Source organism: Poecilia reticulata, chromosome 15 (genome assembly GCF_904066995.2).
Source record: "Poecilia reticulata chromosome 15, P_reticulata-male-v2, whole genome shotgun sequence".
Taxonomy (NCBI): Eukaryota; Metazoa; Chordata; class Actinopteri; order Cyprinodontiformes; family Poeciliidae; genus Poecilia; species Poecilia reticulata.
Window position 1 is genome coordinate 19,943,687 of NC_088844.1, and position 20,719 is coordinate 19,964,405.

General features: G+C 36.6%; 1 protein-coding gene across 29 annotated transcripts in view; it reads left to right on the forward strand.

Annotated features, from left to right (window-relative positions):
- The window catches only part of LOC103477041 (neurexin-1a), a 264,906-nt gene that overhangs the window by 74,356 nt on the left and 169,831 nt on the right, over positions 1-20,719 (forward strand). For all 29 annotated transcript variants that reach the window (XM_008429897.3, XM_081616361.1, XM_008429894.3 and 26 more), the window contains one exon: positions 19,005-19,306. In XM_008429897.3, coding sequence (XP_008428119.1) covers positions 19,005-19,306 — 302 coding nt within the window. The remainder of the gene's footprint in view (positions 1-19,004; positions 19,307-20,719) is intronic.

Below are 20,719 nucleotides of genomic sequence, written 5' to 3' on the forward strand. Positions count from 1 at the left end.
CCATATCACTTTGAAATAAAAGTAAAATTTTCAAGTTCAGTTCATTATTTTAATTAAAGTTATTTTTTTAAATCTAAGGACACCCAGCAGATTGTATTGACAGTAGTTGGCTTTGTGTTGCTTTCTTTTCAACAATCTTTCATTCTGAGCAAGCAAGTGGTGACAGTCGAGAGGAAAATCTTTGTTTTGACAGGAAAAGTCTTTTAGCAGAACCTGGCACCATGCAAGCTGCTATCTGCCATGACCAACTGTTTGAGAAGACTGAACCTATATACAAAAAAGAAACAGAAAAACTGATGTAGAGGTACTATATATTTTAATTATTAACTCAGAATCAGCGGGCATTTCCCTCACCTAGCAACAGAGCTGGCAAGCTGATTTATATGCACTGTACAATGACTGGTAAAGACAAGTGTTTTGTTGTTGACTAACGAAACAGAAACCACTGCTGCATCCTTGATGATTGTGTAGGAGGCTTCATTTCTTATTCTTCTGAGTCTGACTTAGGTTCAAGAATATACTGCTGTAAATATGTGAATTGTTAGTTTTAGCCTGTTTGTTAAACTAGTTAGTTTAAAATAACAATAATACACCATGTTCTCCTGAATTTCAAAGCTAAATATAGAAATGTCTTTTTAAGTTGCAATATATTGGTTGCTTTCTTACTTGTAGTAGCCACTTAGTTGTGTGCCAATTTAGCTGCATCAGTGGTACTTATGCAACAAGCGATAACTCTCTGATGAAAGTTATTGTGATCTTCTTAAAGAAATGCTATAGCTGCAGATTATAACTGAGGATTCAGGTTTGCTCTTTATTTGATGTCCCTGCTTCAAAACCGAGTCAGTAAACTCCAACTAAAGGTTCTTTTAATCTAGGATTTATGAACAGTTGGTGCAAATGCATTATGCATCTGCATTATTTGTTGACATTGTATTCAAGTTACCATTTTCAAAGAAATGTCAATTGCAAATTTACAATCCTCATACATATTATGAAAAATGTATAGGCATGTATAAAAATGTATAAGCTAATAAAGCACAATAATAAAAACAGGAATTCTACTAACTTTTAAAATTTAGTTTTTACACCTAAAACTTCTTTTCTGTTTTATTCTGTTATTGTTTTCCAAACTAGTTTCTGCCAGCCACAAATCAGATAACCTTCAGATCAGATAAATATTGGTTCCTTTTCTGCAATATTTCTGGGTGCTTTGCATTAGCATGATTGACTGAACACCATGTGATGCTTAACACAGCCTTTCCTGTGAATTGACTATGGATTAGCCTTTTTGCATCAAGAAAGAAGATGCAATTGTTAGTAAATAGAACAAAACACAGTTTTGGTGCTTTGAATCCTCTCCAAGATCTGTATCTTCATCACCTGAGCACAGTCGACTAATTTTTGTCTTCAAGGTTAGTAATGAGATAAAGAGTAGTTGGACTGTGAAACATCAGAGGGTGGTGGGAGTCAGCTGGCAGGACACCTCCAGCAATAGAGCTGTTCTCTTGATCCCTATGGCTCAGCTCCATCTGGCTGTGAGCTGACCACATTAGCAGGCAACTGCCAGTGCCTCGTGGCAACTTGACACTGGCTCATGATAGTTAGAGAGATTCTTTATCATTCAGTGAATGAGTATATTTTTTTATACATTGGGGGCTGCATTAGCCAGTTATGTCTGCCAGGTATGGCATCAGCTGTATTGCTTGAAATATTCAGAAGGTTGAGGTAACATGTTCAGTTTACAAATTTTTTTTATATGCAACTGTAAGTTATGCAGTAAGCTTAAGAATTATTTGTCTCTCAGTTTCAAAATCCATGGTTTTCAGCTGCAGTGTTATAGTATATTCACAGTAGAGAGGGAGGTAATGTAAAGAAATACAAAAATAAAACTAAGTAACACTTTGAAAAATAAATGGCACAAGGTTATAAAACTTAACTTTTGGTGTTGTATACGTTGCTGCTCCCAAGAGAATGTTTTTGGTAGCCAGCTATGTAAATACTTTCTTGGATGTTCAAACACAGACAAGAACAATAAGAATCCGACATAACATTCTGAAAGCGTCTGTAGAATAGAACCCGTCAATTTTTAGCCCAACGGCATGGTCAGAAATTATGTAACCACTACCAGTTTGCATCAACAACAAAACCCTCGGGTGTGGATGCTATTGTTTAAAATAATATAAGTAAGGAGACACTTCATGTTTGTGCCGAAAACAGCACAAAGTTACAATCAACAGAAAAAATGTGGAGAGATGAATCCACTTTTTGTGCTGTTTTTGGCACTGACTGGGCTAACCATTCATATAAAATATGAATACTTTTCTGCAAGTCACAGATTTACTATTCCTGAAGATCAGAAATCTTGGTTTATTACAAATTGTTGTTAATCACTAGGACTGGTCCTTTTCTGACATGAGTTTCCTTTGTAAGAGCTTAAACATTTAGTTTTAGGGTAATCCCTTATTACAAATATTTAAAATAGGTATTGAACTTTTTGTTATGTTTTATACACACAAAACTTTTTTTTTTACACAGTAGTACATTTTCTAATTTTCCGTCTTCCTATTGTTATCTAATGCACAGCTTCTTTACCATCACATTCAACATTATCCTAATCTTATTGTTTTAATATAGGTGAACACCATATGGTAACATGCCCTCATTCCAAAACAAAAGTTTGAAAAACCTTTCAAGTGGTTTACAGTGCTGGGGGGTAAGCAACCTCCGGCATCCGTCCTGGTACAAATGGTGACTTGCAATGCTGATGGCCTTAATGAGCAGTGCCGTGTGCTCCCAGCCATCACATAATGAAATTTGCTCAAGGCAGAACAGACCGGAGAGGCTTGGCAGAACATTGTGGCATATGGCGGAAACAGCCGTGATTTCTATGGCAGGTGGCTGGATGCTGTAGATAGGTAAAGGGCTAAGTCACCTAGAGCTATGCTCCAAATGATGGATAGCACTGGAGAAACAATCTAAATTAAGTACCACTTTTATTGACTAAAATCTGATTTGATATTTGCATTTGGCCATTTACATGATTTCATATGTATGTGTGGCATACATGTGTGGCATTACAAGGCAGCAGAGCTAGTTAATTTGAGTATATAACACATTATACTTGCATTGATATATGCAGACCACAGCCGCTGTTTTCTGTGGGACACGACAGTAAAAAAAAAAAAAAAAAAAAAAAAAGGCTAACATGATTAAGACTCCCTCCTCTATCCCTTTATCTGTTATGCATTTCTTAAAAAAAAAAAAAAAAAAAAAAGCATAAAAAAGGACATGCAAGCTAGGCCATTTTCAAAGCTTTTTCATCCATCTCTGAAGGACACTTCATAGAAAGACAGAAAAAAGCAGCCATGTGCTTTTAATTAATTTGTAACTTTCCAAGCTCTTATTTAGGTGCACTGCATAGTGGAGCCCATGCCTCATGAGAGGGAGTCTGTGGAGGCAAAGAATCACACATGCAAATGTGTACATTTTTCTGCATCTTGTAGAATTAGCTTAGTGCATAGCGTATGCATGTCAATATTTGTGTGGGTTCGCTTCAGTGTGAGAAATAAAATGTGTGCACAGGCATTCTTTGCCTTTAATCGACTGTAACGAGGAAATCCCATTATTTTTCTTTTACTGTTGTTTTAGGGAAGTGGGAATGATTCAATTTCTATCTCAAAGAATGTGAATACCATAAAAGAAATTTCAATATTTCTGTCGCTCATGTCAGAAAGTGAAACTCATACTATTTAGAGTCATAATATAAAGAGTTAAATATCTCAATACCTTTATTTTTTGATGATCATTTCATCAATTGAAATTGTGTGTCTCAGAAGTTTTGAATATTGCATAAGATCAATAAGAAATAATATTGTAAACAGAAATGCCAGGGTTTTATATTTATTTCTATGCACCCAATACATGGTCAGGCATCTCTTTGCCTGAATTACTGTACCAGTGTGCTGTGGCATGGAGACGATCAGCCTGTGGCTTTGCTGAGGTGATGGAAGCCCAGGTTGCCCTGATTGAGGCCTTCAGGCAATCTGGATTGTTGGGTCTAGTGTTTCTCATCTTCCTCTTGACAGCACTTGATTTCCAAATAAATGCAAGCTTCACTTTCGTTTGAAAACAGGACTGTGGACCAACGAGCAACTGACCAGTTTTTATCTCCTTAGTCCATGTAAGACACATGCAGACCACAACCCCTGCACACTTTGGTCACAACATTGTCGGACAAATGCGACATCAGCACAATGATGAGTCACGGTCTTTCTAATAGCAAATGTTACACATTTGTCACACTGTGCAGTGTTGAGGTCTTCGATATGTTTTAACATTTTTACATACTTTTAAAGTGAGATGAGAAGCACATTGGTCAACATGTCCGACGATTTAAGATTTTCATTGGACATTATTAAATGACACTGTGCATCTCTGACCACCCAACATGTTTTCACAAACACTGCAAGTTTCAAGTTTCAATTTCAAAAACGCAATGTACCTATAAAGTATAAACGTCCATCTGTTTTATCTCAAGTCATGTAAGGAAGTCTGTGCTAGTCTTTTTATTTATCTGAACTTACTCTGATCAATTCTTAACAGACAGAATTTGATAAAAAGAAAGAGCAATGACATTTAGCACATTGTGATATTGTTGCTGATTAAATTCATTTATTCTTGCGTGGCACTGTGACACCTGCAGTTTGGTATGAAATGCAAAGTGGCTTGGCACACAAGCTGCTGAGCTTATCTGTATGTCACCACTTTGAAGGCTTAGGGGGGCAAAATGCAGGATCATCTTTTTTTCCATCCTTCTTTCTTTGCTTTTTTCACTCCTGATAGAGGCAGATCTTTATCAGCCTGCCGTAGCCTTGACTCCTGTCACTGTAACCGGCTACACTCTCCTTCATCACACAGGCCTGTTGACAGCAGAGTGGCAGCTGGACAGCCCATTATGAAATGACCTTGGTCTAGTGTCAGATGGGCGGTAGCATTGCTGAAACATAAACACCCAAAAGTGAGTAATTTTACCTCTATAGGTCAGCAACTTTGCTGGTCTGCAATCTTTCCCTTTCAGATAAAGGTGGGGAGGGGGCACAGGTATTAACAATTCCAAAGGTTAGAGAACGGGGAAGGGAGGGTTACGAACATAACACAACCATCTGTTGGGAAAGGCTTAGTGAGACACCTGCGTCAATGCAATTAGAACAATGGACTGTGTTGATTAAACAGACTCCAAAAGTGAGGAATAGATTAACAAAAGTGGAACTGCATTTTGTTTCGCAATTTGTGTTCAGGTCTGCCTAATTACTCGCCGTATTTATTTATTCTTACCAGACTGGGTTTTATTTAAGCCACTAGAGTGCAATTTGTTATTCTTTTGAGCCGAGAGGAGGGACTAAGATTCCCCACTATCCTTATATTAATTATTATAAAAACACTACTCTTCAGCTTTTTTTTTTTTTTAGTGCATCTTCAGTAAAGTGTGTTGGCCTGATATGTTATGCGATTATGAACTTCTAATCTGGGAACAAAAATGTAGTTTTTATACAGGCTTCATCCCCAACTTAGTGTTTTATGCTCAGTAAAAACTCTCGTGCCTGTAGCTTTCAGCTGCCAGGAATACCACAGTGTGATCTTATTCGTAGCTGTGAGGCTCTTGGTGGGACACCAGAGAGAATATATTGTTTTTCCTGCTCAAATAGCCCTCAGTGCAGCACACTTCTGGCAGTAGAACAAGCAACCAAGGAAACAGTGTGTATCTTGTGCATGCACAGTAGATCCTGGGGAAATCTCTCAATGAATCTCTGTATATAGTTACATTACAAAAGTGTCAAAGTATGATCTTTAGAACTTTTCAACCCCAAAATTACCCGCTCGCCCTTCGCTTCACTTAGAAGAAACCACAACAAACACTTTAGGTCATAAAAGCAAAGGCAGTCAGGCTATGTTTTATCTCGAGCATGGAACAAGTGTGTACCAAGATCTGAGTCATTTCTTAGCAAAGTAAAGTTGAGAAATGTTTGTCCATTTGCAAACAGCAAGTTGACAATACACTGCCCAGCTGCATATTGTAGTGTTTGCATATTTCTGTGACCTCTCAAAAAACACCTAAATATGTGAATTAGGTGGCTTTTCGCTCTGTTTCTGTCTTCTGTAAGTACTGAAAAAGCATGGGGGGTTAAACATATCAATGCGCTTCAGCTAAGAGAAGTTTATTCAGTAGGTTTTGTGACAGAGTATAGAAAAACTGAGAAGTCCCCCTGCCTCACCGACATGTTTCACCCTTCAGCAGTTTTCTGAGGCTTTGATTTATGTGTAGTGCTTTATATTCACCCAGCACAGTTTCATTCATGCATCCTTTGGTTCCATTTTAAAAGCTCACGTGTGCCAGATATTAGTGATTTGATTGATGATGTGTGATTGGACAGAGGCGTCTCAGAGATGGCTTTTCGACTTTTGAATTTAGTATGAAACTGTTTTGTAAAAGAAGCGTTTATCTAGTAAGACAAGTGTAGGCTACTATTATGATGCTGAGATGCACAGGGAGCCCTTCTACTTGTTCCTTTCTTGAGATTTATTTTAAAATTAGACTTGTTTTTGTGTTTCCCTTTTGTGTTAGGGGTTTACTCAAACACCGTTAATTGTCTGGCTCAAAGTATTCTATTACATTATGCCTATAACAAGCACCAATTTATATTGAAATCATTTGTACAATATTTATTTAGGTATCTGGAAGAATTAAGCAGTAAGAAGTAAGATATAAAACATTTGTAATAACTGTAAGAACATATTGCTGGGTACTACTGCTGGCTAATACTACTTTTGATAGATTGCCGTGCTATCTCATCCCCATAGATTTCTAGATATCGGGTGTCTGATCAGCACTTCTCTCCTATGTTAGTCGTCATCAACTAGGTCAACTAGGGTGCCCTGCAGTATTTTTGATTTGTAGCCAATGTTTTATGTACATATAAAAAAAAACATTGGCTAAAAATCAACATGTGGATAGTTTATCATTTTGTCTATTCTAGCCTACACTCTAATTTAGTCACCATGATTCACTATAGGCAAGATAACTTGGTAGGAGAAATTTCTTCTTGGAAGTCAAATAAACTCACTATTTTACACCATTACATTTTCAAGATCCAGCCCTCAGACAGGAAACACAAAAATACATTTGAATCACACATTATATTAAAGTTAGGGTCTCCCAATGATTATGATTATTTATAAAATGGTTAAAATGAAATTATCTGATGTTTTTTTTTTTTATTCTTGACAATGGAACAATACTAAGCACATATGTCAAAGGATGCTACGAGAACTTGGTATGCAACATGTTTGCATGTTGTTCAAAACACAAAGCAGCAGCTGAAAAGCTAAAGTGTGCATCTGAGATAGTTCCTATGCCAGCTTGAACCAATGAAGCTCCAGCTTCTATGCCTTGCAGCAAGTTTTACATTGGAGGCTTTTTTTAGAGAGGCCATGAAGCCGTTCTGTCTGCTGCGCTGAGTTCTTCCTTCAGATGCGGAATTAGAGCATATGGTCTATGGGTAAATCTCTTTATTAGACCATTAAAAACATTCAAACTACCAAGACAAAACTTAAAGTAGGTAACAAAATAGTAACAAGTGAAAAATGGCTGTGGACTTCTCAACTGCAGGATTGTTTGTTTTCTTTTCATGTTCAGAGGAGATAAAGCGAAGGTGATGTGCTGAGAAGATTTAGTTTCAATTCAGGGTGCATTTATTTCAAGCTCACCTCACTGCACCTGAAATGGTTGTGTGTGACAGACAGGCCACTTTGCTGGCGTCAGACCTTAGAAGGCATGAATGAGCAATCTGATCTCATTGTGTTGACTTCAGTACTGAAAGAATAAAAGCGCATTGTATGCCACCAGACGAAATGGTGCACAGAACTTACTAAGAAATAAAGATTAGATAGGAAAATAACAATGATGCATTATTTTTATGTGGCATTACACTGAAGATTTAGCAAATAAAAATGCTGCAAATCTGGCGTATGTTTTGAACAGCAAAAATAAATGGCTTGCCCATTCGTTGCAAGATGTCGAAATCTGTAAGATAGGAAGGAGAAGATCTGAGAATATTAATACTTATGTTTTGCCACAAATTCTCATTTGGATTAGATCTGGACTTGGACTCTCTAACATATGAATGTGATGTGACCTAAATCACAAACGTTGGTCTTTTACAGCATCCATAGGGTTTTCTTCCTGATTATTTATTTATTTTTTCTGTTTTTACCTCTATTCAGCTTCCCATCAACTGGTCATCTTTTTTGGTACTTGCAGAAGAAAAGCATTAACACAATATGTCACTGCCACCACATCCCAACATGGGGACAGTGATGGGATTTCTAATGTTACATTTCCTTCATACATGGTGTTTTATATGCAGATCCGAAAGCTCTGTTTTGATCTTATCTGACCAGAGAATCTTCTTTCAATCTTTTTTTTTTTTTTGGTTGTTTATTGCGTGTCTTAGGAAATTGGTTTAAAGAAGATCATTGTTGACAGACAACCATGAGAGGTTGTTTTTCAACATGGCCTCCCCCTTTTCACTATGAACGACATATTTGAGGACTCTGTGTTGATTAGTTATCTCGTCAACAGATTTCCTCACCTGAGCTTTTGACCTCTGCAGCTCCTCCAGAGTCACCACGGGACTCTTGACTGCTTCTCTGCTTCCTTGCAATGTGTTTTGCAATTTGTCGTTAGCTTTTTGTTTTGTTTTATTACATAGACTTATGTCTTACATAAGCAAACATAATCATACCATTTTATCTGAATGGGCATGTCTATGTAGTTTTTAGTCTGCAACATAATCTTTTCATTAAAAGATAATGGATTTAAATTCTGAAGGTGTAAAAAGCTTTGGATATTGTTCATGGATCTAAAACTGCTTTTAATATACCCAACTTTATCCCGGATTTGTCCAATGGTTTTAAAGATAATATGTGTTTTCTAAAGTTTCTAACCAAACACAGAACACTTGTAAACTCTTACCTGAAGTGGATTTTTTTTTTTTTTTAGTGGCATAATAATAAAGAGGGTTGAAGTCATATCTATGTTACACTTTGGAGATATTTTAGTATGTGATTTTTGGAAAGCTATTTATATATTTTTAAATCATTGTCAATTAATCATCAATCCAGCATTACTTTATGTTGCTCTGTGACATAAAATCATGCAAACATGCACTGAGGTTTCTGGTCATAATGCTGCAAAATGTGAAAACGTTTAAGGAGTAAGCACACTTTTGGTATGAACTGTAAACATTGTGTCTTACCCCTCTTATATATAACAGAACAATGCAACCCCTTTTAATTCTGTATTTCTGAGTGCATTATCTCTTGCAAGTTTTACTGTTCACAAACATGCCACTGTAGGCGAATAAGATAAGAGAACGTTTAGATATGAGGATAGTATTAAGTATGTGCCTATGTGTCTGCTTGTCTGCTCTCTATCAAGGATTCATGGTGTGTCTGGCAGAGAGAGGATCTCAGTGGTTAGAGCTGAGAGGACAAGAGCTGCTCTGTACCGAAATCATCCTGAGAGACAGTGGCGATGTAATTAGCACATGAATTATTTCTGTTCAGTGACATGTTTCTGTGCCACTTGACTTTGCTCTACTGTGAGGAATGTCTCCACGTATATGGCCCAAATTAGACGCCTGCCAAACGGCAGTTCCTTAGCAGTCGGAGTCTTCATCCCAGCTCCTGTAATCAAAAGTGGACACGGCAACCTCTGCAGCTTTCTCACAGCAGGCACTTTTATTTTTGTGCTGGCAACCACACAGAGTTGGAGCTCATCTAAAAAGACTGTCAACATACATATGGCACAGATTTTTTTTGCCAGCAGCACATTTAAAACAAGGTATATTCAGGAAGAATTGGACTTTCTAATCCAGTGTTTACGCAGTTTTATTTATTTATGTCAGCATATTATCACTCTAATACTAAAGGGTTTTTAAGGGAGAATTGTTGTTGTTGTCTGGCCTTTACAGTCTGCGTGAATAGGAAAATAAATAGCAACCCACATTATCTAAATCCAAATGCTTCTCTTTGAATGACATTATAGATCCATCTCAGGCATTCATCATTATCCTCTGGATTTACTGTGCAGATGTTAATAGGGCTTTTCAGATTACGATTTAACACCTTGCACACCCGATTCCGCCCGTATGGTAGGAGTGAGTGAATCTCTGAGTTAGGAGCTGCACTTTCTGTGTGTTTACAGTAACCTCACCCATATGCATAAGTATTTACATCATATTTGACCGACTAACTGTATGTGTTTTTACTGTTTCACATTTTGTTTATTGAGTTTCCAATTTCCTCTTGAACATTTCTTGGAGATATAATTGAGGAACTGTAGAGTCACAGACAGTTTTATCCTTTTGGTGTTCTATGCTATAGTAAAATATAAAAAAAACAAAAACAAATGGGATGCTTGGGGTTGGGGGATTATTTTTTACACCCAGTGCACAGAATTGTCCTCAATGGTGATGAAACGCAACAAAGATGATCTAGTTTTATGGCACACCTGACAGCTATAAATGTCTCACCGTTTTTATCTCACTGATATATTTGATCTGAGACAATATTTCTGCTCCTTCTTTAAACATAAAACCTCTTCTGTACATTTTTGAACTATCCGAGCCTCTTGAGAAGAAAATCTAATGGGTATTTGGTTTTTGTTTTCATTTGGCTTAATGGGATTCCTAGTGGTACAAGTGGTTTGCATTTTGTTCCCTAATATTATATATACATCTTGAAGACGAATAGGATGATGCTGCAGAACAGTTAAATTCAAGACAATAGTTCATTTCTTTGTCTATTTTAAATTAAAGTTTTTGATGTGGAAGTTTGCAGGACTCTGTGTTGGTATGAGAAATTAATTTTGCATGCGTGCCAAAGGGATTCAGCACAAGATCCTTTTTAGAGTCTGTCTTTCAAACTTGTTTATGTGTGTGTGTGCATCTACACGATTTCCATTGTCTATTGTATGTTTGTTTTTCTTGCCTGCCTGAATGTGTGCACAGGTGTATGCATCATCAAAGTGGTGATGCCAAGCTGTAGATGAGGTGGCTTTGTGGGAGCTGATCCCAGAGGAGGATTGTCTGTGCAGCTGACTGAGATATTGCGAACAACAGAGAATTCATACAGACTCTGTTTGATCTGGTTGACGCGCCAAGATGTCCTACCTTGTGCTTGTTTAATATTATTAGATTTCACCAAAATATTTAGATTTGTTTTTTTTCCCCAAACAAGAACATATGTTCATCTTAGGTTATTTGTATGTGGCTTTATTCAGGACATTACACAAAAATGTTAGTGAATAACATAACTTATTATTTATGATGTTGACTGCTGCTTCTTCCAAACAGTTGTTATAAACATATCAAAGTTCTGTAAAGAAAACTCTTTTAAACTAATGTTCAACTTTAAAAGGGGCCTATTATGTTTCCTTTTACACAAGTTAGGATAGGTTTATGGGCTATATATATTTTTTGCACAAACATATTCTCAGAAAATGAGAAGATACCCCAGAATACCTTAGCTGTAATTTTACCAAAAGGTGGTTTTGACTCAGGATTGTAGGTTACATGTTACTTTGTTTTGGCCCATATCATAAAATCCAGAAAAAAAATCCATCAAAGGTTGTGATTGTAACATGGTAGCGGATGGAAAACTTCAGGAGGCGTGAACACTTGTCCGAGGTATTGTAATTTCCCTTTCCTTTGCAAGTCTTAGCTATTGTATCCTATCGTACCTCCTTTTTACACGACTTATCAATAAGTTATGGACTTTGGCAAAACTAATGCGCTGGATATTACAAACTGATGCTTGGTTATGGAGGATGCTTGAAAAAGCACACAGCAAAGGGTTGATAGTGGACTGCAGCTGCTTATGCGTATATCACAGAAACCAAATGTGAACTTGGACCTCTTTGAATAGACCACCCCACCCAGATTGGTAATACACTTTTGCTGTATTTTATGTAGAACAGACCATGCATGAAGTAGCAGTGCAGCTCAGGTTGACCACTTGAATCATCGTCTGTGAATTGTCAATTTAAAATATCTCTGTGACAGAAACCCAGTAAAACAGCATGCTGAAACAGACTCTTTAATTACAGTCTTTTACTACAGACGTTGGATGGCCATGCTGAGATTAATTGCATTCCCCAGTATGAACATGTGTTCTTAAAACTACCACCAGCTTTGCAGAATATCTGAATTAAAACCAAATTGAGAATTTACTACTTTGCCAAATGTCTAAGTTCAATGTAAAAGATTTAATTTTCATTTTGATTTTCGCTACAAAATATTTTAAGACATTTTGCTAATAGATACGTGTCTTCACTTTTAATGACAGTCATAGTGAGAAAGCCAATTATGAGTGTGAAAGTTTGTCTGCAGATTGACACCAGGGAAGAGGGCCCACTGGGGGCCACTGCAAGACATCTTTATACTGTGAATCTAAATGGCACTATATGTTAGACTTGCACAGTAAGGCATCAAAAACAACTTAGCATGTGTAAGCCCAGACACTTCCACACTTGCTGACTCGATCCTTTAAATGTCTGGATACATTTAAGTGAGCAAACTGATATGTTCTCCCCTGCTGCTGCTTTACTGCTGCTCTGGCAACAAAAGCAGTTAGCTTCACAGAAGTTTAATTTTCATGGTTGACTTAATACAAGAAAGCCATCAAAACGCCCTGTCAGGAAAAGACAGGATGTTTAGGACTCATGTTTTGAGAGGCATAGGGGTATTTAAGATGATTTTTCACATAATTTTAAATGGAGTGATAAACATTTGTTTTAAAGTTTTCCCTATTTAGTTGAGCTTAAGGAAAAGTCCCATTGCTATAGAATCAATGATCAAGTTTAAAAATGAATTGGGTCTTAAAAATTAACTAGATATTAGACACTGATGCTATGGTAAAAGTAATGTGCCCTGTCCTGAAACTCACCTAATATATGAATAGGTGAGTTTTAGTCTAGGCTGAAAATGTATCTGTTTTCCTTGACCTTCAAAACCAGTTGAAATGAGGGGAAAAAATATCCATGTTTTTGTACAACTAAATTGAAAGGGAATTGTGACTTAATTTGTTATTTTATCATTATTTATATTGGTATTTTATTGCAAATTTTATTGTCAAATTTAATTTTAGTTCTTATTTTATCTTATACCTATCTATGATTCTGTAACTATTGTGAAGTACTATAGTCACCTGAAGTTGATGATAATGTGCTATAAAAATGGTCTTTGAATTGAAGTGAATATGTACACTATAGAAAATATATAGGAACGTGTGCCAGCAGCTTAAATATTATGAATAACTGTGAGATGTCATAAAAGATGACACATCCAAAGCAGCTCAACATTAGATCAGTATAACCTGTCATGAACTCAGTCGTTACATTTACCGTGAGTCATTACTTTAAACTAGAAGACATTTATATCCAGTGTAGTGTTTTAATGTATCTTGTGCAAACCTGTTCCAATAACCTAAATCAAATATGGTTTTCCAAGAGATATTCCATTTCTGCCAGGATGATGACCTTTCTGGCTTTTTATTAATGCATTACATTCAGAATTGGCTCCCGAATGTCACATTTTAAATAATAACACCTAGAACTAAAGCCTCTCCCGTAGGTATTTTATCATATCCTGTCAAGGCTGTTTCAGGGTGTTGTGTCATGATTTGATGGTGACAGTCAGCATGCATCCTCCTTCCACCACCCCCCTAGTGCAAGCTAATTTAAAGAGCAGACACACAGTAGCAGATGCCAGATTAGTGTCAGCAGAAAGTGACTGATGAGGAGCCTCCTGGTCGTTTGGTCACATGCTCCTAGTACATCCAGTACAATGTGCGCCAGCTTGCATCCCCTCTGTGGTTTATAACAATTGAGTTTCCCATACTCAGCTCCACTTAATCAAGGGTTAAATAATGCTTTACAGGCACTAATGCTGCTGCTGCTCTTTTTTATTTGCAGTGAAGTACTGTATGCTGGGCATTCTGTGGTAGCTCCATGCAGCAGTCTGACTGTTTGTGACACTAATTCGACTTGAGTGGCGAATAATTGTATTACTTCCATTGAAATGGGTGGTTAGCTCTGCACCACAACCACAAATGTAAGGTGACTATAGAAATTGAAGCTTTTGAATGGCAATATGATTTAGAAATCGTTGAATGACCATTACAAGACCTTCCAAAATTATCATACCCCTCGAACATTTTCCATTTGTGTAGATTTAGTCATTAACTACAGGAATTGTAGTGTCATTTTACATAGATCAGCAGAGTTATTGGAAATGTTTATAATGTTTGAAGAAGCTTGAAATGTGAATTGCATTTGTTTTCAGTCTCTCTGAGTTGGTTCTTCAGTTAACTGTAGAATCACCTTATCCTGGAATTACAGCTGCAAGTCTTTAACGTTTTCTCTCCAGCTTTGCACTTTCTGGACACTGCAGTTGTGACTTTTTTTTATTTCAAAAAAGCTCAAGCTCAGGTTTATTGAAAGGAGAGTATTTGTTGACATCAACTGTCAAATCTTGCCACAGATTATCAAGTAAGCTTAGCTCTGTAATTTGAACACCATTTGTTTTATTTGTAGTTTTGACTTTATATCTAGTCCAGTTAGAATCATCTGTCCCTTCTTAAGTCTTTTGCAGCATCTTGCAGGCTTTCTTAGTTTTCTCCCCTTAAGTTAGAAACACAAAACTTAAGGGAGTTAAGTTCACGTTTTATCTGTCTTTGCTGAAGATAAGTAAAAAAAAACTTAGTTTTCTGTTAGAGGTTTTCCACAAAGGCTTAGCATTATAGATTTCAATATCAGCTAAAGCACCTTCTTCTACATTTTTGCTTTGTATCCAAACTTGAGATGTTACTTCATAACATAGCCCCCTTTGCACATATCTACAACTTCTTTCAACACTTTGCTTGACATTTGCTACAGAAATTCAAAGAACTTCAGAAAAAAAGTGTGTTTTCACACTGGAAGAAAAATACACACATGATAACTCTATATATTCATTAGGTGACTTTGAAATACATTTAACTTTACTGGATTTACATGTTTGAGGAAATGGGGTTGAACACACATTATCTCCACACTTTTCATATATTTATTGACAACATAATTAGAAAACAATGCAATTTGTCCTTTCATTTCACAATTGTTATCTACTTTGTGTTGCTCTCTGATCTAAAATCCGAATCACATAGACTGAAGTTTGGGGTGAAAAAAAAAAAGTTAAAGGCACAGTCCATTTTAGGGTATGCTCTGCTTAGAATTGATGAATGTTAATGTGAACAACTTGGCATTCAGAATAGAGTTGAAAGAGGCAGAGGAACGGGTTGTGACAAGTTTCTGCCTGTCTATTCATGGCCTCTCCCCCGGAGCTACGCGTTCACTCTGTCTTATTTCTGTCCTCTGTTTTTGAAAAAAAGGAAACATATTAAAAGAGCTAGCTTTTATCCATGTTTTCATTCAGTGTCATGACTCAAGGGCAAAAAGGTGCGAGCAGCTTGCTATAGTTTTAATGACTGTAAACTGTTGGACAACCCAGGGAGACAAGTGGGACACACCTGGAAGCACAGGGGACCATGGTGACAAAATATTGCTCCTCTTCAATAACAAGTAGTTTTTTTTTAGGGGTTGTGGGGGTTTGAAAAAAATAACACATCCTAGTGACATACTGTCTGCTAAATTTTAACACTACAGATCACTGTGTGTTCTGTATTTCCATATCTAAAAAAGATGGACATGTGGTATGTAGTTACTGTCTGCATTGTCATGACCTTTAATTTAAAGCTCACTAAACAAGTGCTAGATGCAGAAGATATTTACTGTTATTTGCTTAAAATAGTTTTCTCATATCTTCAAAGGGTGAAAGCTATTAAGCATTTTATTGAGTTTCTCATTAATTACAGTTAAACATGTCAAACATGACTTTTAATATGCATTACTGTCTTAAATGAGTAGTTTAGTTTTTTTTACATCTTTCTGTGACTTTCTTCCTGCAGTATATTTCTTTAATAATATATTGTGTTTACTTCAATTCAGTTTATTTATATAGTAACAATTCACAACAAATACCATCTCAAGGTGTTTTTATGACAAAATGCCCCGGTGTGGCCTACTTTGTATTAAATCCTGCCGTTTTATTTGTTAACCTTTCACCCTTTCATACCTAGAGCCCCTTGGCACAAGTGCTGCTGTCCCCAGTACATGAGACTCAAGGCTCAATTAGCAATTACATTATTTGTTTTCTTTTCAGACCTTGTCACTGCCATAAAGGACATTCTCATAAAAGTAGTTATTGAAGATTAGCAATATTTTCACTTTGCTGTTAAATTGTTATGTTTTAAAAATGGCTTTGGTTATGTTTGGTTGTGTTTGATCCAGACAAGGATAGAACGTTATAAGAAGCCAGCAGCATGCATATGAGCTGTTTGCTGTTCGAGGCTAACAGGAACTGCAGCCAGGATCTGACACTTGACTTGGCTGAAAGCTTCATGGTGAAATGCTTCCAAAGGCCTTGAGGCTTTTTGAGTCTGCCACAGACATTTTCAAGAAAAGGATCTAATATGATCTTAATATAGTTTTGTTCTGTTGGCACAAAGATAATTTGTGTCATAGAGTTTGCATAAGTGATTGAAAAAATACACAATAATTAGCACACAAGTGCTAATTATACAATTGTCATTTATGATATTTTTCTATTTAAACAGTGTGTTGAATATGCTGATTGTTGCTGAAAAATGTCCTCTTGGCCAAACCCCAAATGTTTTAATGTCTAATTTTACATTTCTTGAAAACACAGGTCCCTCTCTGGTGGTTAAGGGAATTCCCTGTGATTTGCAGTTATTGGGGTTGTGTGTCGCGAGATAGGAATGACCTCAAACTATTGGCTCTATTTGTTATGTGCTCACTGTGATATGTGGGTTTTGTGAGGAGGGTAGAGTTCTCTCATTTTCACTTATAGGGGTCTCAGACACTGAGGGAATGACCAAAGAGTGTTCAGATCCAGTCAGCTTCAATTACAGCCCCTTGTAGTTTTCCCAGAGGTGCACTATAGCTCCTTTAAGGGGAAATCAATGAGGTGACAAATTGTTGTGGACAGCAACCCCTTTTATTTCTTACATTGTTGCATCCATGCCTGGGTGCCCCTCTAAGCATGTACGCATGAGTTTGCTTGTGTGTGTGCGTGCGTGTGTGTCAATGTCTGGTGGGTGTGCATACATAAATGAACAACCCCATCTATGTTAATTGAATGCTTTGGTCCATTTGTGTTTTGGTGGTTTTTCTTTCTGCTTGTGACTTTAATGGCTTGTTATTTGTCTAAACTTGTTTTTAAATGCTCTCTAATGGCTGCTTGCACGCATCGCCCACTGACACTCGTTGCCTCTTTGTTTTGTTTATACATCACAGTGTTAATGTTTTCTCAGGGCTATTTTTGTCACGTTCTTGTTAAATGCCATCATGACTGATGGCTGATGAGTGCTGATTTGTTTGAGTTTACTGAGAAACATATGTCGCCAACTTAGGCAGCGTTTTATAGGTTTCTATTGAAAAGGTTAGTTACAGCAGATTTAGCTGAGTTTATTTTTTCTATTAGCTTTTTGTCAAATATAAACATTGACTTGCACTAACATATTCATATTTTCACATTTTGTCACATTGTAGCTACAAACCACAATACCTTTTCATGGCATTTTTTTGTGACAGAAGAACACAAAGTAGCTCATACAGTAGATGTAAAGATTAAGGCAAATGATGCATGGTTCTACAAAAAACTGAGACATGTGGCATGAATTTAAGTGTGGCCCCTTTTAGTTGAATACACTTGAATAAAATCCAGTTCATTAACTACCTTTAGAAGTCACCTGGATAATTGCTGAAGGAACAGCAAATGGGCAGGTTACTGCAGACCACTGTAACACTGTACAACTCCCCAGTTTTCTTTTTATCACATTAACTTAAAAGGAGGTTATGTACAATGGTCATATATTTGTATATATGTGTAGTTTTAAAAAAATCACTTCTTGCATTTATATTTATGTTTACCTTTTATACTCGTACTTAGAAGTTTATAATTCTTAACAATAAGTTGTCTTTCTCCTGCTGTGTAATTAGCATGTGTTTCATTTGAGAGGAAGAATGATTGTAATGACATCCTGTACTTTGTAGCTGTGTTATTCAGCCACTCCTGTTGCTAAACACTTATTGTACACAACTGCAGTTATATATATATATAAAAAATTCCAGGTTTGTTTTCAGATGATCTGACCTGAATAAGACATCAATGCAAACAGTTGAACATAGCTGAGTGTTGTTCAAGGTTTCCCAAGTCTAAATATTTGAACAAGTATGTAAAATTAGGTTGTTTGTATCACATGGACAATGACAGTAAGGAAACGTGTTAAATTACAGCTTTCTGATGATTAAATCTTAGAAAAATAACCACTACTTCTTCTTGTTCTTTATCAGTAACTTTTGAAAAAATAGAATTTGATTTCTTTTTGAGGCTATATAAAGACACATTTCTGATGATATATTTTATAATGCTGGTTTTCAGTAAAAGTCAAACTGTTTTGAAAAAGAAAGAGAAAAGCATCTCTTCATTCATTAATCTGATCAGAGGGCAGGGATTTTATGTGTCGATTTATCTCAAGCTTCTTACAGGTTAATTTTCCAGCATAGTTTGCAGCAGTGATGACAAGTCACTGCTGCACATATAGAACATCGGGAATTCATCAGCTTTGCTATACTGAAAAAAGCAGTGCTGAAATTAAAGGTAGCTCACTAAAATAATAATCTATTCTGTTTTACATGTCCCTCTACAGCAGGTTTAATAGACCAACTTTTCGAGGCATTCCGTCCTTCTTAGGCAGCTTCCCAATAAGCCCCTAAGAGGCCGCAACATTGATGAAACGCATTTCTCTTTCTCTTGTCTCCCCAGGAAAAGAAGAGTATGTTGCAACCTTCAAAGGATCTGAGTTCTTCTGCTACGACTTGTCCTTGAACCCGATTCAAAGCAGCAGTGATGAAATCACGTTGTCATTCAAAACCCTACAGAGGAACGGACTAATGCTGCACACGGGCAAATCTGCCGATTACGTCAACCTGGCGCTGAAAAATGGGGCTGTGTCACTCGTCATTAATTTGGGGTCTGGAGCCTTTGAAGCTCTTGTGGAGCCAGTCAATGGAAAATTTAATGACAATGATTGGCATGATGTCAAAGTTACAAGGAATCTACGTCAGGTAACAGTACAAATGGTGATGAAGAGATGAACTAAATTAATTAACACAAATGCACTGAGATCATTGTCATCACAAAATACATTGTTTTTCTCAAAATAATTGGGTTGCTTAATTTAATCATGGTGGAGACCTTAACAGCACCACAAGAGAGCAGGGACATCTAGATTTGAATCAAGACTGCAACTCAGTTATGGTTATGTCTCTTTAAAGTTAATAAACTGGGTATTTTCTTACATTGAATAAAGTACTCCAAGCAACAAACAAGTCATAGGTAGTTCATTGCACATTTAAATTTGGTGGATCTTGGAACAATAACGAAATCCCTTTCAGTCTGTTCTCTCACTCAATGAAATGGCTATTGACCTAAAAGTTTGCTAAAATTCCCCAATTTCTTTCTGCTTTGAGAAATGACCCAGTAGCCTTCAGATTCTGGACATCAACACACTGTCAGTCTGTTGGATCCCTGAGCAACTTAGAGACAAAAGTTTAGTTGAGAAAGTCATCCGCCCTTTTTTCTTTTTGTGTCACAGCTGAGTAAGTCCGTAAGGATATGGGTTTAAAAAATGTTACTTGTACAGTGCTCTTATGTCTAATTATTTCTCTGAGAGATACTACTTAGAGCATTCAGGTGGGATTTGGGATATGATCTCAATGAGAATTAGTCATTTTCATAGGTGTCTAGAGAGGAAAACTCAGAAGAACAACTGGGTAAACACTTTCAACACTACTGCTTTGCTGCAACCCCATAAACCCTACTTTTTCATTTTCGTAATTGGTTGTCAGTAGGCTTTGTTGACCATGTATTTTCTTCCCTCCTACTCATTTATAAAATTCTATTCTTATGGATGAGTAGGTATTGCCACGGTACAACAGGGTATTTCCATTTTAATTAAGGATTCTTGTGTAATGTGTTTTTGATTTAAAAACAGAATAGAAATTAGTCTTTGCTTCTGGAGAGAAAGGGCTCATGATGTACATTTGAATAATGGGACCAAACAGCCTGACAAAAGACAGGAAAAATATTACAATGATACCACCATGTAGAAAAATTCAAGAAATTTCCTTTGTTTATACATGAGCATTTTTATTGGATTATTGGGACATAACCTGTGTAATCACCATAATACAAGTCAAATCATTTGCACTGTTTGTGATTTTATCAATCAGAACTTCAGCTACTGGTTAACAGAACTGTGTATTTTTTTTTTATAGTTGCCAATTATTAGATAAACACTAAGGGGAAAATATCTCTAGATTTGTTCCTGCTCCCTTGCTGTGAAGTGTTTATCTTCACCTCGGCATTGAAAATGCTTAGTTTGCAGACTCAGCACTCTGGTTATTGGCAAATATCTGCCGTTTTCCTACTTGAACATTCACTGCATTCAGATTTAAAAGGAAAACCGAGCATACTGA